At 43.9% G+C, this 15,163-nt stretch overlaps 1 protein-coding gene across 1 annotated transcript in view; it reads left to right on the forward strand.

Moving 5' to 3' along the window:
* LOC139264081 (ran-binding protein 9-like) overlaps nt 1-15,163 on the forward strand; it is a 192,622-nt gene that overhangs the window by 151,967 nt on the left and 25,492 nt on the right. The window contains exons 12-13 of the mRNA XM_070880174.1: nt 8,433-8,455; nt 9,718-9,846. Of these exons, the coding sequence (XP_070736275.1) occupies nt 8,433-8,455; nt 9,718-9,846 (152 nt within the window). The remainder of the gene's footprint in view (nt 1-8,432; nt 8,456-9,717; nt 9,847-15,163) is intronic.

A 15,163-nucleotide genomic window follows, 5' to 3' on the forward strand; every position in this document is an offset into this window, starting at 1 on the left:
CAGCAATTGCCTACATAACTCTTACGGCTGGTAAAAGCAGATGTAGAGCCTGCTTTCATCAACATGAGGGTATATAAGCCTTAAATTAAACATTTAAAAATCAAAAATGATACACAAGCACTTTAACTTAGGATTAGGATGTTTAAAATTATTTATCAAAAATAAATTTTTTATTGAGGCTGGTGCAATGAAGGGACTTATGAATAAAATGGAAATTCAGTACATTTATATTTATTAGAATTGTGTAAACTAAAGAATTATTTGGGGATTCCATTACATAGCATTAGGGATTCCCATTGTAAATGACTGCAATGGAATCCTCCTTTGTGATGGGAGGACCGGGCCCACGTGATCCCACGGACGCTTCCGAACTGCTTGCGTCCCTGGGATCAGTGGGCCTTTACGCTGACATCCGCCTGGAGGCCTGAGACTAGAACTCTCCGCAGCCTGGGCGCCTGGAGGTGGGTTCGGATTGGAGTGCGCCTCCGACTACAAATTCTACCCTTTTAATTTAACTTTGTTAGACACTGTAACTCAGTGGCCCATTGCTGAAATCTGCAGAGCACATTATTGCAGAGTTGAGGCAGGCATAGAGAAAGTTCAAAGGGAGGCCTGTGCCTTTGTCACACATTTTAAATAGTGTAATTTCTTTCTTTCTTTAGTCCACTGGTGATGTGGGATCACCTCACTCCTGACTCTGATTTCTGGATATCTTGAACTGAAAGGGAATTGATTTGAACATTTTTGCTCTGTGCTAGTACATATTGTTTCTATCTTCTATAGATTAGCCAAATGTAGTTGCAGGAAAGCATAAGATTTGATGGGCAATCCTGTGAAATTAGTAAAGTTTCCTCTTTGTAGCTGTGTGGCCATCGTAGTAGCTGGCCAAATCCATTACCTGGAACATAGAGCAGTTCACGGGGATTCGCTCTCTTTTTTCCATTTACTTTTAATCGAGCACTCAAGGAAGTACATTATGGGCCAAATTTTTGAGAAGTTTGTGACTGGGTTTTCGCCGCGATTTGACCCTCCGCAGCAAAAACCCGATCGCGAAACCCGGATGGGATCCTTGGCTTGTTTACGATGGTGATGGGATGTACCGCTGAGGAGAGGTGCGCCAATGTGCAACGCCGCGGATTGCGTTACTGTCGGATTTTCGGCGCTCTCCCGACCCGTACGACACGCCTAGAATACCGACGGGTCAAACCTGTCGGTGCAGCACTGCCAACAGCAGTAAGTATGAAAACCTGCAAAATTGGCAAGTTACAGTTTTTATTACATTTTTTTTTTCAGCGATTTGATAAGTGTCTTGTAAATTTGATAATTTTTTGGAATCCCCGCCCCCCCCCCCCCCCACCAAGGCCTCTCTCGCAGTGCTCCTGGCCACTGAATAAATTTGGCGAAACTTACATTTTTGCACCGCGAATTCTCATGCAACGCCCCTTTACCAACGTAAAACCCAAAAGTTTGGCCTAAAAACCGTAGTGCAGCAAAATAAGTTTCACGACTTGCTACAGTTTTCAACAAAAAAAAAACGAAAGCTGAAAATCTAGCCCTATATGTTAAAGAATGGAATTGTGTGTGTGTGTGTGTGTGTGTGTGCGCGTGCGCGCATGTGCTCACACACATACATGTTATGAAGCCGCTGCATTTTAATTGCATGGTGTTTGTGAGAAGTGTACATTGATGCATACAGAAGCTGGCATAATCTGGTGATCCCTCTTGTGCTTGTATCCACCTAAGGTGAGTCCACTGAAGATGTCTCCATTGTACCAGATTGGAGAAAAAGTTGATAGTTCTGGTGGAATCTTTAGGGAGCCAGTGACCTTGCTCCAGGCTGTGTTGCAGTAACAATAGGGTACTTGTGGCTCTCCATTCCTGGGGTACTAGGGACCAGGACAAAATCACTTGGGCCTTGGCTGGCAAGTAAGTGTCTGAAGTTTTGGAGGCTGAGTTTTCAGTGGGATTTTCATTGTTGGACTTCTTTCCTTCCTACTTTTAGAATTTGATCTTGCTGTAGATTAATTCTGGTCTTTTGAGTATATTATCGTAAAAATAACAAGAAAATGGTTTTAGCTTATCAAGAGGTTCATTTAGAAATGCCTATAGGTTGAATCTTTTTCCACAAGCCAGATAAATTCTAATTCAGGCACTAAATAATTCCTGTCAAGTTGTCACAATGAGAGTCCTGCAAATGAAGGTGAGGATTATGGGTTTCTGACCATTTCCTTTCTGGTGGGAAGTCTGACTTTTCTGTTTCTAAGTATCATCAATTTGATTGATCTGTTTGAACAACCGTGTCCGATAACTAACTAAAGGCAGTAACCTGCAGTACTGGTGCCATCACAATTTAAACTGTAGAACTCCACAACACTCTGCGATGTTTTCTTTTAAATTAGCTACATCCTAATTTTGAATGAGGTGACCTAAAAAGAAAGTATGAATTTCAAATGGCTTAAACTTCATCTGAACTGAAACTGGGTTGTACACTTTTAACTTGTTCCCTTATATTTATAATATAAAAACATAAGAAATAAGAGCAGGAGTAGGCCACCTGGCCCCACGAGCCTGCTCTGCTATTTAATAAGATAATGGCTGATCTGATCATGGACTCAGCTCCACTTTCTTGCCCGCTACCCATAACCCTTTATTCCCTTATCGCTCAAAAATCTGTCTATCTCCACCTTAAATATATTCAATGACCCTCCATAGATTTACAACCCTCTGAGAGAAGAAATTCCTCCTCCATCTCCGTTTTAAGTGAGCGGCCCCTTATTCTGAAACTGTGCGCCCGAATTTGGTGAAGGCCCCCGCCCGCCCAAGTGCTGCCCAAACGACCGCTGAGGTACCTGATGGTACTTTCGGCAGGGTTTTCATCAAAAAGGTCCTTCAAATGACAGTGGGTGGCAAATGAGGGACTTACACCGCCAATCTGGGTGGCAAAGGCACGTGCCGCCGAGGATGGAGTCGGGCTCACGGAGGGTTGAAGACCTGCAAAGTAAAAGCATCAAAAAAAAATTTTTTTAAACATCAGAATACCTTCAGAGGATTCCATACAGGTAAATCCCTGTAAAGAAAAAAATTTAAAAATGTTTACTCTTTTTTTTCAGCTCTTCATATCTACTGTCGGGGACAGACCAGCCTCCTCGCAGCGGTCTACCCCCATTCTGGCACCGACTCCCTCCCACACCAATCTGGCATCTTGGCGAGCGGGAGCCCACTTACGCCACTCGGCCGTCCGCTGACGTCAGCGGGTGGTTCCCGGAGGCTCTCCCCTGCCATGCGCTCCAGACCATATTGAAACTGGCTCTGGGCAGGACCTGAGGAGGAATGTCGGGGGCAGTGGGCAGTGAGTGCTTCAATTTTGGGCTCTATGTCCCCTAGTTTTAGTTTCCCCTATGAGTGGAAACATCCTCTCTGCATCCACCTTGTCGAGCCCCCTCAATATCTTATGTTTTGATAAGATCACCTCTCATTCTTCTGAACTGCAATAAATATAGGCCCAACCTATTCAATCTATCTTCATAAGTCAACCCCCTCATCTCCAGAATTAACCTAGTGAACAGTCTCCAATGCAAGTATATCCTTCCTTAAATACGGAGACCAAAACTGCACGCAGTACTCCAGGTGTAGCTTCACCAGTACCCTGTACAGTTGCAGCAGGACTTCTCTGCTTTTATACTCTATTCCCCTTGCAATAAAGACCAACATTCCATTTGCCTTCCTGATGACTTGCTATACCTGCATACTAACTTTTTGTGTTTCATGCACAAGGACCCCTAGGTTCCTCTGTACTGCAGCACTTTGCAATTTTTCTCCATTTAAAATATAATTTGCTTTTCTATTTTTTTCGGCCAAAGTGGATAACCTCACATTTTCCCGCATTATACTCCATGTGCCAAATTTTTGCCCACTCACTTTGTCTATATCCCTTTGCAGATTTTTTTGTATCCTCCTCACAAATTGCTTTCCCACCCATCTTTGTATCATCAGCAAACTTGGCAACATTACACTTGGTCTCTTCATCCAAGTTATTAATATGTCTTTTAAAGTATGTCTGAAATTGGACACGTTTCTGCTCACGACAATTATGGTTTAATGTAGTGGAAGAGATATCACTGGAAATGTAAGGGCAGGCTTCCTGCATTTATGTTCCTGACACTAACACTCTTAATCTGACATGTTTGTAGAGTTACATTTTCATGGATTTGCCCAGGCATCAATTCCGCAAGAGTGATGGTGTTTATATTACGGTGCGCAGGTGATTGGAGAGAGACGCATGCATTTCCCATCAGATGAACGTCAGCAAAGTGCAAGCGTTACTCAAACATTCACCTATTATTAATAGAAATCCAAAGCTTGACCTTCCTGATGGCTCAGTGATCAGCTGAGCCTTTTAGACCAAGAAGGTCCTCGATTAGTGCTGAGTTAGGTGATGAGGTGACTTTGTAGTGGTGGTGGGGTGAAGGTTGCAATTTGCCTCTGTGCTGGTTTCTTTTTTTTTAAATGGACAGTTCTCGCTCCAGATTGCTATTCAGTGGTCCCGCTGGAAGTGCCTATGAGGTTTGGTTTGGGCTTGGCTTTCATACCTCACTATGATCAAACAGTCTGTTGACCATTACTGTGTAGACGCATTAAGTGAAAAATAGCCACTTTGCATAAGGTACATGAGGTCAGTCATTGGACCATAGCCCAGCAAGAAGTTGAGAAATTTCAGTCGGTGGCGTATCTCGCCTCCGGCCCACGAACATTTCCGAATTTACCTCCAGGTGTCCACGCTTTGAAGAGTTGCGGTCTTGGGCTTCCAGGCGGACGGCAGCGTAAAGGCCCATGGATCCCAGGGATGCAGGCGGTCTTGGCTGAGAGGATCTTGGCTCATAAGATCAGGAAGTAGAATCAGTATGGGTGGAGATGAGCAATAACAAGGGGCAGGAAACACTGGTAGCAGTATTATATAGGTCCTCATGTGGTTGGACAGAGTTTTAAACAAGAAATAATAGGAGCTTGTAACAAAGGTAATACAATAATCATGGGGGTCTTTAATCGTCATATAGACTGGGCAAAGTTAATCTGGAATGCATTTGAGACAGTTTCCTAGAACAATACATCATGGAACCAACCAGAGAACAGGCTATTTTAGATCTTTTATTGTGTAATGAGACAGGGTTAATTAGTAATCGCATAGTAAAGGATCCTCTGGGGAAGAGTGTTCATAATACATTTCAGAGTTTGAGTGACATACTTCAGTCCTAAATGAGAGTCTTAAACTTAAATAAAGCCAATTATGTGAGTAGGAGGTGTGAGTTAGTTAAGATAGATTGGTGAAATTAGATTAATAGGAATGACGGTAGATAAGCAATGGCAAACATTCAAAGAAATATTGCAAAATTCTCAACTAATATATATTCCATTGAGAAATAAAAACTCCACGGGAAAGTGATTCATCCGTGGCTAACTAAAGAACTTAAGGATACTATTAAATTAAAAGAAGAGTTTTATAATGTTAAGAATCTAAGTAAGTCTGAGGATTGGGAGATCTTTAGAAACCAGAAATTGATAAAAAAGGGAGATAATAGAATGAGAGTAAACTAGCAAGAAATATAAAAACAGATTGCAAGAGCATCTACGAGTATGTAAAAAGGAAGAGAGTAGCAAAAGTAAGTGTTGGTCCCTTAGAGGCCGAGACAGGTGAAATGACAATAGGGAGTAAGGAAATGGCAGAGACATTAAACAAATACTTTGTATCTGTATTTACAGTAGAAGACACAAGAAGCATACCAAAAACAGTGGGGAACCAAGGAGCTAATGAGACTGAGGAACTTAAAGTAATTAATATCAGTAGAGAAAAAGTACTTGAGAAACTAATGGGATTAAATGCTGACAAATCCCCTGGACGTGATGGCCTACATCCTAGGGTTCTAAAAGAGGTGGCTGCAGAGATAGTGGACGCATTGGTTGTGATCTTCCAAAATTCTCTAATTCTAGAATGGTCCCAGCGGATTGGAAGGTAGCAAATGTCACCCCACTATTCAAGAAAGGAGGGAGAGAGAAAAAAGGGAACTACAATCTGATTAGCCTGACATTAGTTGTCAGGAAAATGCTGGAATCCATTATAAAGGAGGTGGTAACAGAGCACTAAAGTCATAATATGATTAGGCAGTGTCTACATAGTTTTATGAAAGAGAAATACTGTTTGACAAATGTGTTAGTTTTTTGAGGATGTAGATAAAGAAGAACCGTGGATATTGTATATTTGAATTTCCCAAAAACTTTTGATAAGGTGCCACATAAAAAGTTGCTCATGGGGTTGGGGGTAATATATTAGCATGGATAGAGGATTGGTTAACTGACAGAAGGTTAGGGATAAACTGGTAATTTTTAGGTTGGTAGGCTGTAACTAGTGGGGTGCCGCAAGGATCAGTGCTTGAGCCTCGGCTATTTACAATTTCTATCAATGACTTGGATACATTACACTCGGTCCTTTCACCTAAGTTTGCTGAAGATACAAAGCTATGTGGGAAAGTAAGGTGTGAGGAGGACACTGCAATCACAGAATCTGCAAAGGGATATGGACAAGTTAAGTGATTGGCAATAAGGTGGTAGATGGAGTATAATGTGGAGAAATGTGAGGTTATTCACTTTGGTAGGAAGAATAGAACAACAGAATATTTTTCAAATGATAAACTTTTAATTGCTGATCAGAGATCTGGATGTCCTTGTACAAGAAACACAAAGTTAGCATTCAGGTACAGCAAGCAGTTAGGAAGGCAAATGACATGTTGGCCTTTATTGCAAGGGAGGTTGGAGTACAAAAGTAAGGAAGTCTTACTACAATTGTACAGGGCTTTGGTGAGACCAAACCTGGAGTACTGTGCACAGTTTTGTTCTCCTTATCTGAGGAAGGACATACTTGCCTTGGAGGCAATGCAACAAAGACTGAGTAGATTGATCTCTGGGATGAGAGGGTTGTCCTATGAGGAGAGGTTGAGTAGATTGGGCCTATACTCTCTGGAGTTTAGAAGAATAAGAGGTGATCTCATTGAAACATATAAGATTCTGAGGATAGATGATTGGTTGTTCCCCTGGCTGGAGAGTCTAGAACTAGGGGGCATAGTCTCAGATAAAGGGTCGGTCATTTAAGACTGAGATGTGGAGATATTTATGCACTCTGAGGGTTGTGAACCTTTGGAGTTCTCTACCCCAAAGGGCTGTGGATATTGAGTCGTTGAGTATATTCAAGGCTGATGTTAGATTTTTGGACTCTAGGAGAAGCAAGGGATATGGGGATTGGGCAGGTAAGTGGAGTTGAGGTCAAAGATCAGCCATGATCTTATTGAATTGCGAAGCAGGCTCGAAGGGCTGTATGGCCTACTCCTCCTCCTAATTCATAATGCCTCCAATGACGGGAGGATTCCATTGCAATCATTTACAAAGGGAATCCCGTAATGATATGCAATGGAATCCCCAAATAATTATGTAATGTACAGAATTCTAATAATTATAAATGTATTGAATTACAATTTTATTCACAAGTCCCCTCATTGCACTAACCTCAGTTTAAAAATGTCATATTTTAATCATTTTAAACGTCTTGATCTGAACCAATATTTGCATAAACTAATTTGCATTATGTGCATTATTTTGGATTTTTAAGTGTTTTATTTAAGCCTTATATATACCCTGGCGGTGATGAAAGCAGGCCCTGCGCCTGCTTTTACCAGTGTAAGAATTGCGTGGGCTATTGCTGGACAGTTGTTGGGCAAATAGCCCATCTATGCGCCAGCAATACTCATTTTTCAGTCGATTTGGATGATCTGTCAAAGCGTACCATGACAGATCGCAAGTTCTGGATTTCGTGCATGCCGAAATCCGGAACCTCCGGGGCTTTTCAAAGGGAATACGAGGGCGTACTCTGGGAGTAGGCCATCTAAGATGCTGCAATTTCAGGGCCAATGTTTACAGGAGGAACTGGGGAGAAATTTGGGAGAATTTTAAAGAATAATATAAATTGTAAGGTATAAAGTACACAATTTAATTGAATAAAAAAATCTGCTTCAGTATTGGTTTAGAACTATTCTACCTTTTTAAGGTGTTCTAACAGACCATTGTTAACGCTGCTGGATGGATATGTGTATTCTCATTGTTTTTTTTTTCAAATTTTGAGTGATCTGAGGTGACACCAGAGCTCACAGTTGAAAATGGCAGCTCATGCAAATTGCTAATCCAATTAAATCAACACCAGGAGTTGCATAGTAAGATTGAGTAAAAATTCTAAGAATTCTGCGGCACTGATGCTAGTTTACTAGTTTCCATTTACCCGTGAGAGCGGCCTGCAGTAGTCATTGAGCAGTGAGGCTTTCACACATATGGAAAAGTAGTGAGACACAAAAGGTCTAAAGTTGCTTACATTTGATATTTTCTTTTTGCCACAGGTATTGCTTTCACAGATCTACCGGTAAGGCAATTCTTTTTGCAATTTTTTTCCTAAACTAAGTGGTGTATGTTTTTCCAAAAGAAGTTTGAGCATGGGTGACTGAATCATTTTTTAACCTATTACAGCCAACTCGTGATTCAAATTATATTTCAAATATTTTAAGCACTAAATTTCCACTTTGCTGTGTTTATGTTGCTTAATTTCAATTTTGGGTCATTCGAATTTAGTTTTTTTAATGCAGAAAATTGACTTCAAATTGTGGTCATGCTTAGACATGCTTTTTGGGTCCTTTTGCTCCATTCTTGATTTCCATTCTGATGGGATTGGGTGGGCAGGGCAATTAGCAAACTTGTCACTTTTATGGCTCTCACAAGCCTCAGTCCCATCCTCTAACTCTTATGTTCACTCCAGAATTAATGCTTCAGAGCAACAGCTTCAACACAGTGGCCCCGATATTGGTGGAAGTCCCGCCCACAGCCGCCGAGGTTCCGCCGGAAGTGCAGTTTTTTTTTCCCGGCGATTCCTCCGGTTCCGCCCGCCGCAAGATTGGTCCTGGTGGTTCCCCCGGCGCGACCGCCTACCGCCCACCCGTGCGGGAGACTGGAAATCCAGCTTTTTCCTCTTTGATAACTGTCTAAGATCGCCCTGCCGCCTGCCAGAAGGACCGCTGTGGAAAAGCTGGTCTGAGCTGGCTGTGAGTCGGGCGGCAGGGAGATTCGCTCGGAGTGCTACAGCGCTGCACTTCCCAGATATCGTTCACACCCTGCAGCATTATCAGTGGCACATAAATATTGAGGTGATGGACCCTTGACCCGCCCAGAGAGAGTTCAGATATGTTACTCCGTTGAAGGAAAGGTATGGTAGAGGAAGCGGTAATGAGTTGTGGAAGATGGTAAAGTCTTAATGGCGATGCCCTGCAAGAGTTTGGAGACCATTTCTTGTGGAACCTATTTAGTGACTGATTTGACTGCGCAGATAGTATGAGCTTATGCCAGTTATTATGCGAAAGTGATAAGATGTCATGCGATGACACATAGTTGTCATGATGTTCTCAGTATCAGTTGCATGAGGTGTGGAAGAGGGGAAAATACGTATAATAGACTGCAATATAGCTGATGAACATGTCATCTCGGGGATGGCACTCCGCCATGTTTGGTGTCTTAAAAGATGGCTTGACCTGCAAGCATTAATGTGTACTCTGCAAGTAGTTCAAGTGACTCTGTTTAAATGGCAGCCTTTCTGCATTGGTCGCCCTTACTTGTGCCGCGATGTTCTGATGACAGGACCCATTATACAGTGGAATCATATGTGGAGTGCAATATATTCCTGATGCAGCAGAACACCTGAGGGACAGCTGTGTGTTTCTATCAAGGCATCACATATCACGTGGAAATGAGACATTGACCGAGAGGGTAAACATTGTGACTGTATTTAAAAGTGCATAATTACAAAAGTGACACAAGCTTACAGAATTTACGAACCTCTCCACCACCAACTCCCACCCCTCTACCCGCTACCAACACATCTCTTTTTCTCCCACCCACCCCCCGATGTGAGGCGCATCGTCATCCTCTTTGCCCCGCCTTCAAGATGGTGTCCCGCTCCACTCCCCTTCCCCGCCTCTGGTTGTGCAGGAGGACAGCCGGATTTCTGCAGACGTGTACGTCTTGGAGCGAAGGTAGGGGGCATCACTGAAGGCACTGGCATCTCCTGCTCCTCTGGATCTGTGTGCCTTGAGGTTGTGAGGTCGGGGGCTTGCACGACATGCCCAGAAGCCATTGCCTCAGCAGACTGGGTGTTGCGCTCCACCGCACTAATGAGCCGGTCCATTCAGTCAGAATGATGCTGAGCGAGGGATTTGATGCTGGCACCTATCCCAGCCCTGAACTGCAGCAGCTGGCGACCTAGGTCGACGCTCGTTCTCGATAGCTGGACCGTCTCATTAATTGCTGAGAGCCGTCCTGCAACCTCAGCAGCTTGTTGTGTCGGTGTGGGCTGACGCACCTTGGTTGGGTCAGCTCCACGGACTCTGCACCTGGTAGTGCTTAGAGGTGTTGCATCCGGTTCAAAGCCCATGAATTCTGAGCCCGATGCCAAGGTTCTCCGGATAGGTGACAGACATGGCAGGAGGCTGGTATTATCCTCTGCCAGCTCTTCGGCCTCAATTCGGGCCCTTCTCCCTCCTCTCTTTCCTCTTCTTCGTGACGCTGGGTGGCAGAGATGGGTGCGGTGGAAATGGGTGCTCTTGTGGGGGGCTAGGGGAACGAGCCCATGTCTTGGGATGGGGATAACGTTTGGGTGGGAGACGCTGGGGTCACACTCCACCTTGAGTGCCAGAGGTGGATGGCATGCATTGATTAGTGCTGTCCGACTCACCATCTGCAAGTAGAGGACAACATTTCAGTTTGAGGGGGGTGGTAGGTCAAGCTGACATGTGAGCCGTCTCATCTCACAATGTGCCATCAAGGAGTTTAATCTCTACATGGGCACACCAATAATGGGCAACAAACGCATTTGGCTTGACATTGCATGACCTTTCATGCCATGAGCATTACTTGCACCGGAGATTATTATACCCTTGCCATGCTCCAGCACGGGATCTGCATCACCCTTTGTGGCTGCACGGCGGCGGTCACCCACCAATGCCAAGGCACGCTCATCCAAGCTGCTCAACTGAATGACCTCTGCTGGGCCCCCTCCCGTCACACTGAAGCTTGCTGCCATGGAAGTTTGTTTCTTCTGCAGAAAAAAACGTTGCAGCCTTTTACCCCCTTGTGACGCATGCACACGGTCCCGCTGACGCCTACGATACCGAGCCGAAAATGGATCCCGGTGGGATCCAGAGGCAGCGGGCGCCAAAAAGGTAGGTGCCGCCCGGGGACCGCTGAAAAATGTGCGGGCCTTGCAGCTCATCAATATTTGGGCCAAGGGCTCTGGCTGTTCTTTAAGGCTGGGATTCTTCTGGCATCCAGTGGGTAATTATGATCAATGAACTTGACAACTTGAAGGGTTCCCTTGGAGGAATAAAGGAATAATGTGGAAGAGAAAAGAGAACAGCACAAATTGTGATGTAGTGGGACCTAGTTGCATTTCTTTTGAGGGCTGGAATACCTTTCTGGAATCTCCATTTTTCCTTTATCCTTAATAACTGAATTTTCAGGATTCTTTCACCATTTCTAAACGGGCAATTACTCAATAGTATGGGAGGATTTAGGCCTTTGCTCAGTCCCATTTCCCACTGTTATCCAAGTGGAAAACACGCATTCTCATTACTTCCATGTTGGGTCATTCTGACCTTCGAGCTGATGCCCAACATGCGTGTTGTAAAAGCATCCATCCTCCTTTTCTGTGACCTGTTGGATGTTAATCTTGTACACTGTTTTTATCATGGGACATAGAATCATAGACTAATTCAGTGCAGAAGGAGGACATTTAACCTATCGTGCCTGTGCTGGCTCTTTCGTAGAGCTATCCAATTCCCATGCTCTTACCCCAAAGTCCAACAAATTTATTTAAGTATTTAACCAATTCCTTTTTGAAAGATATAAGTAATAGGAGCAGAAGTAGATCCCTCAAGCCTGCTCTGTCATTCAGTAAGATCATGGTTGAATTTCTACATCAGCTTCACTTTTTTCCCCCCTTATCGCCATATTTCTTGGTGTACAAAAATCTATTGATCTCAGTCTTGAATATACTCATCAACTGAGAATCCACAGCCCTCTGGACTGGAGACTTACAAAGATTCACCACCCTCTGAGTGAAGAAATTTCTCCTCATCTCAGTCCGACCCCTTATCCTGAGACTGCGAACCCTAGTTTTAAACTCTCCAGCCATGGGAAAACAGCCTCTCAGCATCTAGCCTTTCAAGCCCTCTAAGAATTTTATACATTTCAATGAGATCACCTATCATTCTAAACTCCAGAGAATGTAGGTCCATTCTACTCCATCTCTCCTCATAGGACAGCCCTCTATCCTAGGAATCAATCTAGTGAATCTTCGATGTGTCCCCTCTAAGGCAAGTATATTCTTAAGTAAGGCGACTTACACAGAACTCTTGTCTTACCAAAGTCCTATCTAACTGCAGAAACACTTCCATTCTCCATACCCTCTTGCAATAAAAGCTAATACACGTGCAATGCCTAAAATCTGGAACCCTTGGGATCAAGGCCGCTCCAGATTCCGGGCTTTTTCGGATTTTCGATTTGTTTTTGACGTCACGAATCCAGAAACACCCAAGCCCAGGTTTGGGTATTTATGGATTTCGGAATGTCACCGTCGAGGTGGTGTTCGGGCGGGTGGGCACCGCCGAGGTGGTGTTCAGGTAGGCCGGTGAGGAGGCCCCGAGGTAAGGGCGGCGGCGGGGCCCTGAGATCGCCGGGTCCGGATTCCAGAACATTTTACGGATTCCGGAATAGCCTGCCACCAATTGGTCCAGATTCTGGAATATTTTGGAACTCTGGATTCTCGACGCTGCACCTGTATATCATTTGCCTTCCTAATTGCTTGCTGTACCTTCGTGTTAATTTTATGTAATTTATGTACAAGGACCCAAATCCCTCTGAATATCAACAAGGTCTCCTTTTTAAAAAAAAAAAAATTCTGCTTTACCATTCTTCCCACCAAAATGGATAATTTCACCCTTCCCCACATTATACTCCATCTGCCGCCACCTTGCCCAATCACTTAAACCGGTCTATATCCCTTTGCAGCCTCTTTGCGTTCTCTTCATTTCTAGCTTTGTATCAATGATGAGTCTTTTCTCTAGTTTCCATACCCTACCATAAAATGCTGCAGTTTGTGTCCTATCGTTTTTCTTTTTCTTACCTGCCCAGTTAACAGAAAATACACCTTCCCAATTGTATAAATTTATTGGCCACTTCCAACTCTTTTTTTTTGTAAATGTCCATTATTTTTAGAAAAAGTGTAGAAAGGAAAGGCCATTGGTACTCCAGTTTGCCTAACCTTGCATTGAGCTCCATTTTGAAGGCCAACAAGCTAACACATCAGGTTGTGGAAATATAGGAAAATAATCAGTTTTTTCGCACTTCTGAACAAAGGAAAACATTTTTGAGCTGGATTTTAATGTACAGGAGCAGGTGGGGGGTTCAAATCGGCAAAATTACCAGTGCGTCGGAAAGCTGGCTCCAACCCACCGAGTTCGGATTTCACTACAATGCAGTAGGCTGCTTGGGAGCAGTAGATTGGCAATTAACATAATGTTAATCGCTCAATTAGAAAGATATTGACATCGATTTTTCACTTTAATTTTGGGTCCACGGATTTCCGGGCTTCCTGGAAGACAATTACACAGTGGGAATTGAGGGGGTTGAAGCAATCTCGGGGAAATATGCCGATAAATACTCCGTACTCCTAGCTGTTTTCTTACTGCTTGTAAGAAAGGGTTTGCTCTCAGTACTTGTGCTGAGAGGTTACTACTTTACACGCTTTGGAGATTTTTTCACTTTTTGGAGATCTGATCTATCCGATCAGAATGGGTGCTGCATATGCTGACTTAGCTTGAATCTCAGATGAAGACCAAGGTGACCAGCAACAGCAGCAGCACACTGTGTACAGGCAGAGGATAAGCTTCCTTGACATGTCTGAACACCAGGGGCTCGGGGTATTTCGTCAGGTTGTGGCAGATATTTGCAGTCTGCTGGAATAAGATCTGCTGCCAGCTGGACCTGGTGGCCATGCTTTACCAGTGGTTGTCGAAGTCGCCACCGCCATCAACTTTTTTGCCTCTGAATCCTGCCACAGATGTTTGCAGAACTTCCAGTCTACAGCCCACAAATGCATAAGATAGGTGACTGATGGCTTGTTTACAAGGGGCGCAAATTATGTCAACTTTTTCTACAATGACACCAGTCAGAATGAGGGGACGCTCGGATTTGTGGCTCTGGCTGGCTTCCCACCGGTGCAGGCTGTAATTGTACACACGTAACCATTAAGGCACCCATTAGATCACTCAGGAGTGTTCGTCACCCATAAGGGCTTCCACTCCCATCGATGGGCAGCTGGTGTGCAACCACAAAAAGATCTTTATGCAGGTGTGTGCAAGATTCTCCGGCAGCTGCCATAATGCTTTTGTCCTGCAATAGTCTACCCTCCCAAACATCTCTGCACCTGGAAGCAGAGTTACCAGCTGTCTGTTCAGAGACACGAGATGCTCACTTAGAATGTGGCTGATGACTCCTCTCAGAAACCCAAAGAATGAGACCCAGGAGTGCTACAATGAATGCCATGTGACTACCAGATGTGTCATTGAACAAAGCCATCGGTATGCTGAAGCTGTACTTCAGGTGCCTCGACAGATCTGGATGCAGCCTTCAGTACGGTCTGCATTGTTAGAAATATGGCAAGTTTAAGCCAATTTCCAGTCACTTTAATAATTAGGATCGAGTGTAATACTAATCTGGTGGATATATTGTGTTTAATCAGAGTTTAAAATGGAATATAACACATTAGTCATATAGCAAAAACATGCAACTGTAACAGATAGTTAATACCCATCCCGATCGGACAAACGGCTGGCACACGTCAGCAGTTCTTTGGCTTGCAGTCTCTTTCTCTGAATAGAGCTTTCTTTGCTAAAGCGTGGGATCATTGTGTTTGACCAGCTCTGTTTCGCCCTCCTCTCACACCGTCTGTGAGAGCAACCTTGAGGTGGCTACCTTTATTCTATTTTTAGGGACCCTGGATATTGACCAGACCTTTTGACCTATAGCA

The sequence above is a fragment of the Pristiophorus japonicus genome, chromosome 5 (genome assembly GCF_044704955.1).
Source record: "Pristiophorus japonicus isolate sPriJap1 chromosome 5, sPriJap1.hap1, whole genome shotgun sequence".
Classification (NCBI taxonomy): domain Eukaryota; kingdom Metazoa; phylum Chordata; class Chondrichthyes; family Pristiophoridae; genus Pristiophorus; species Pristiophorus japonicus.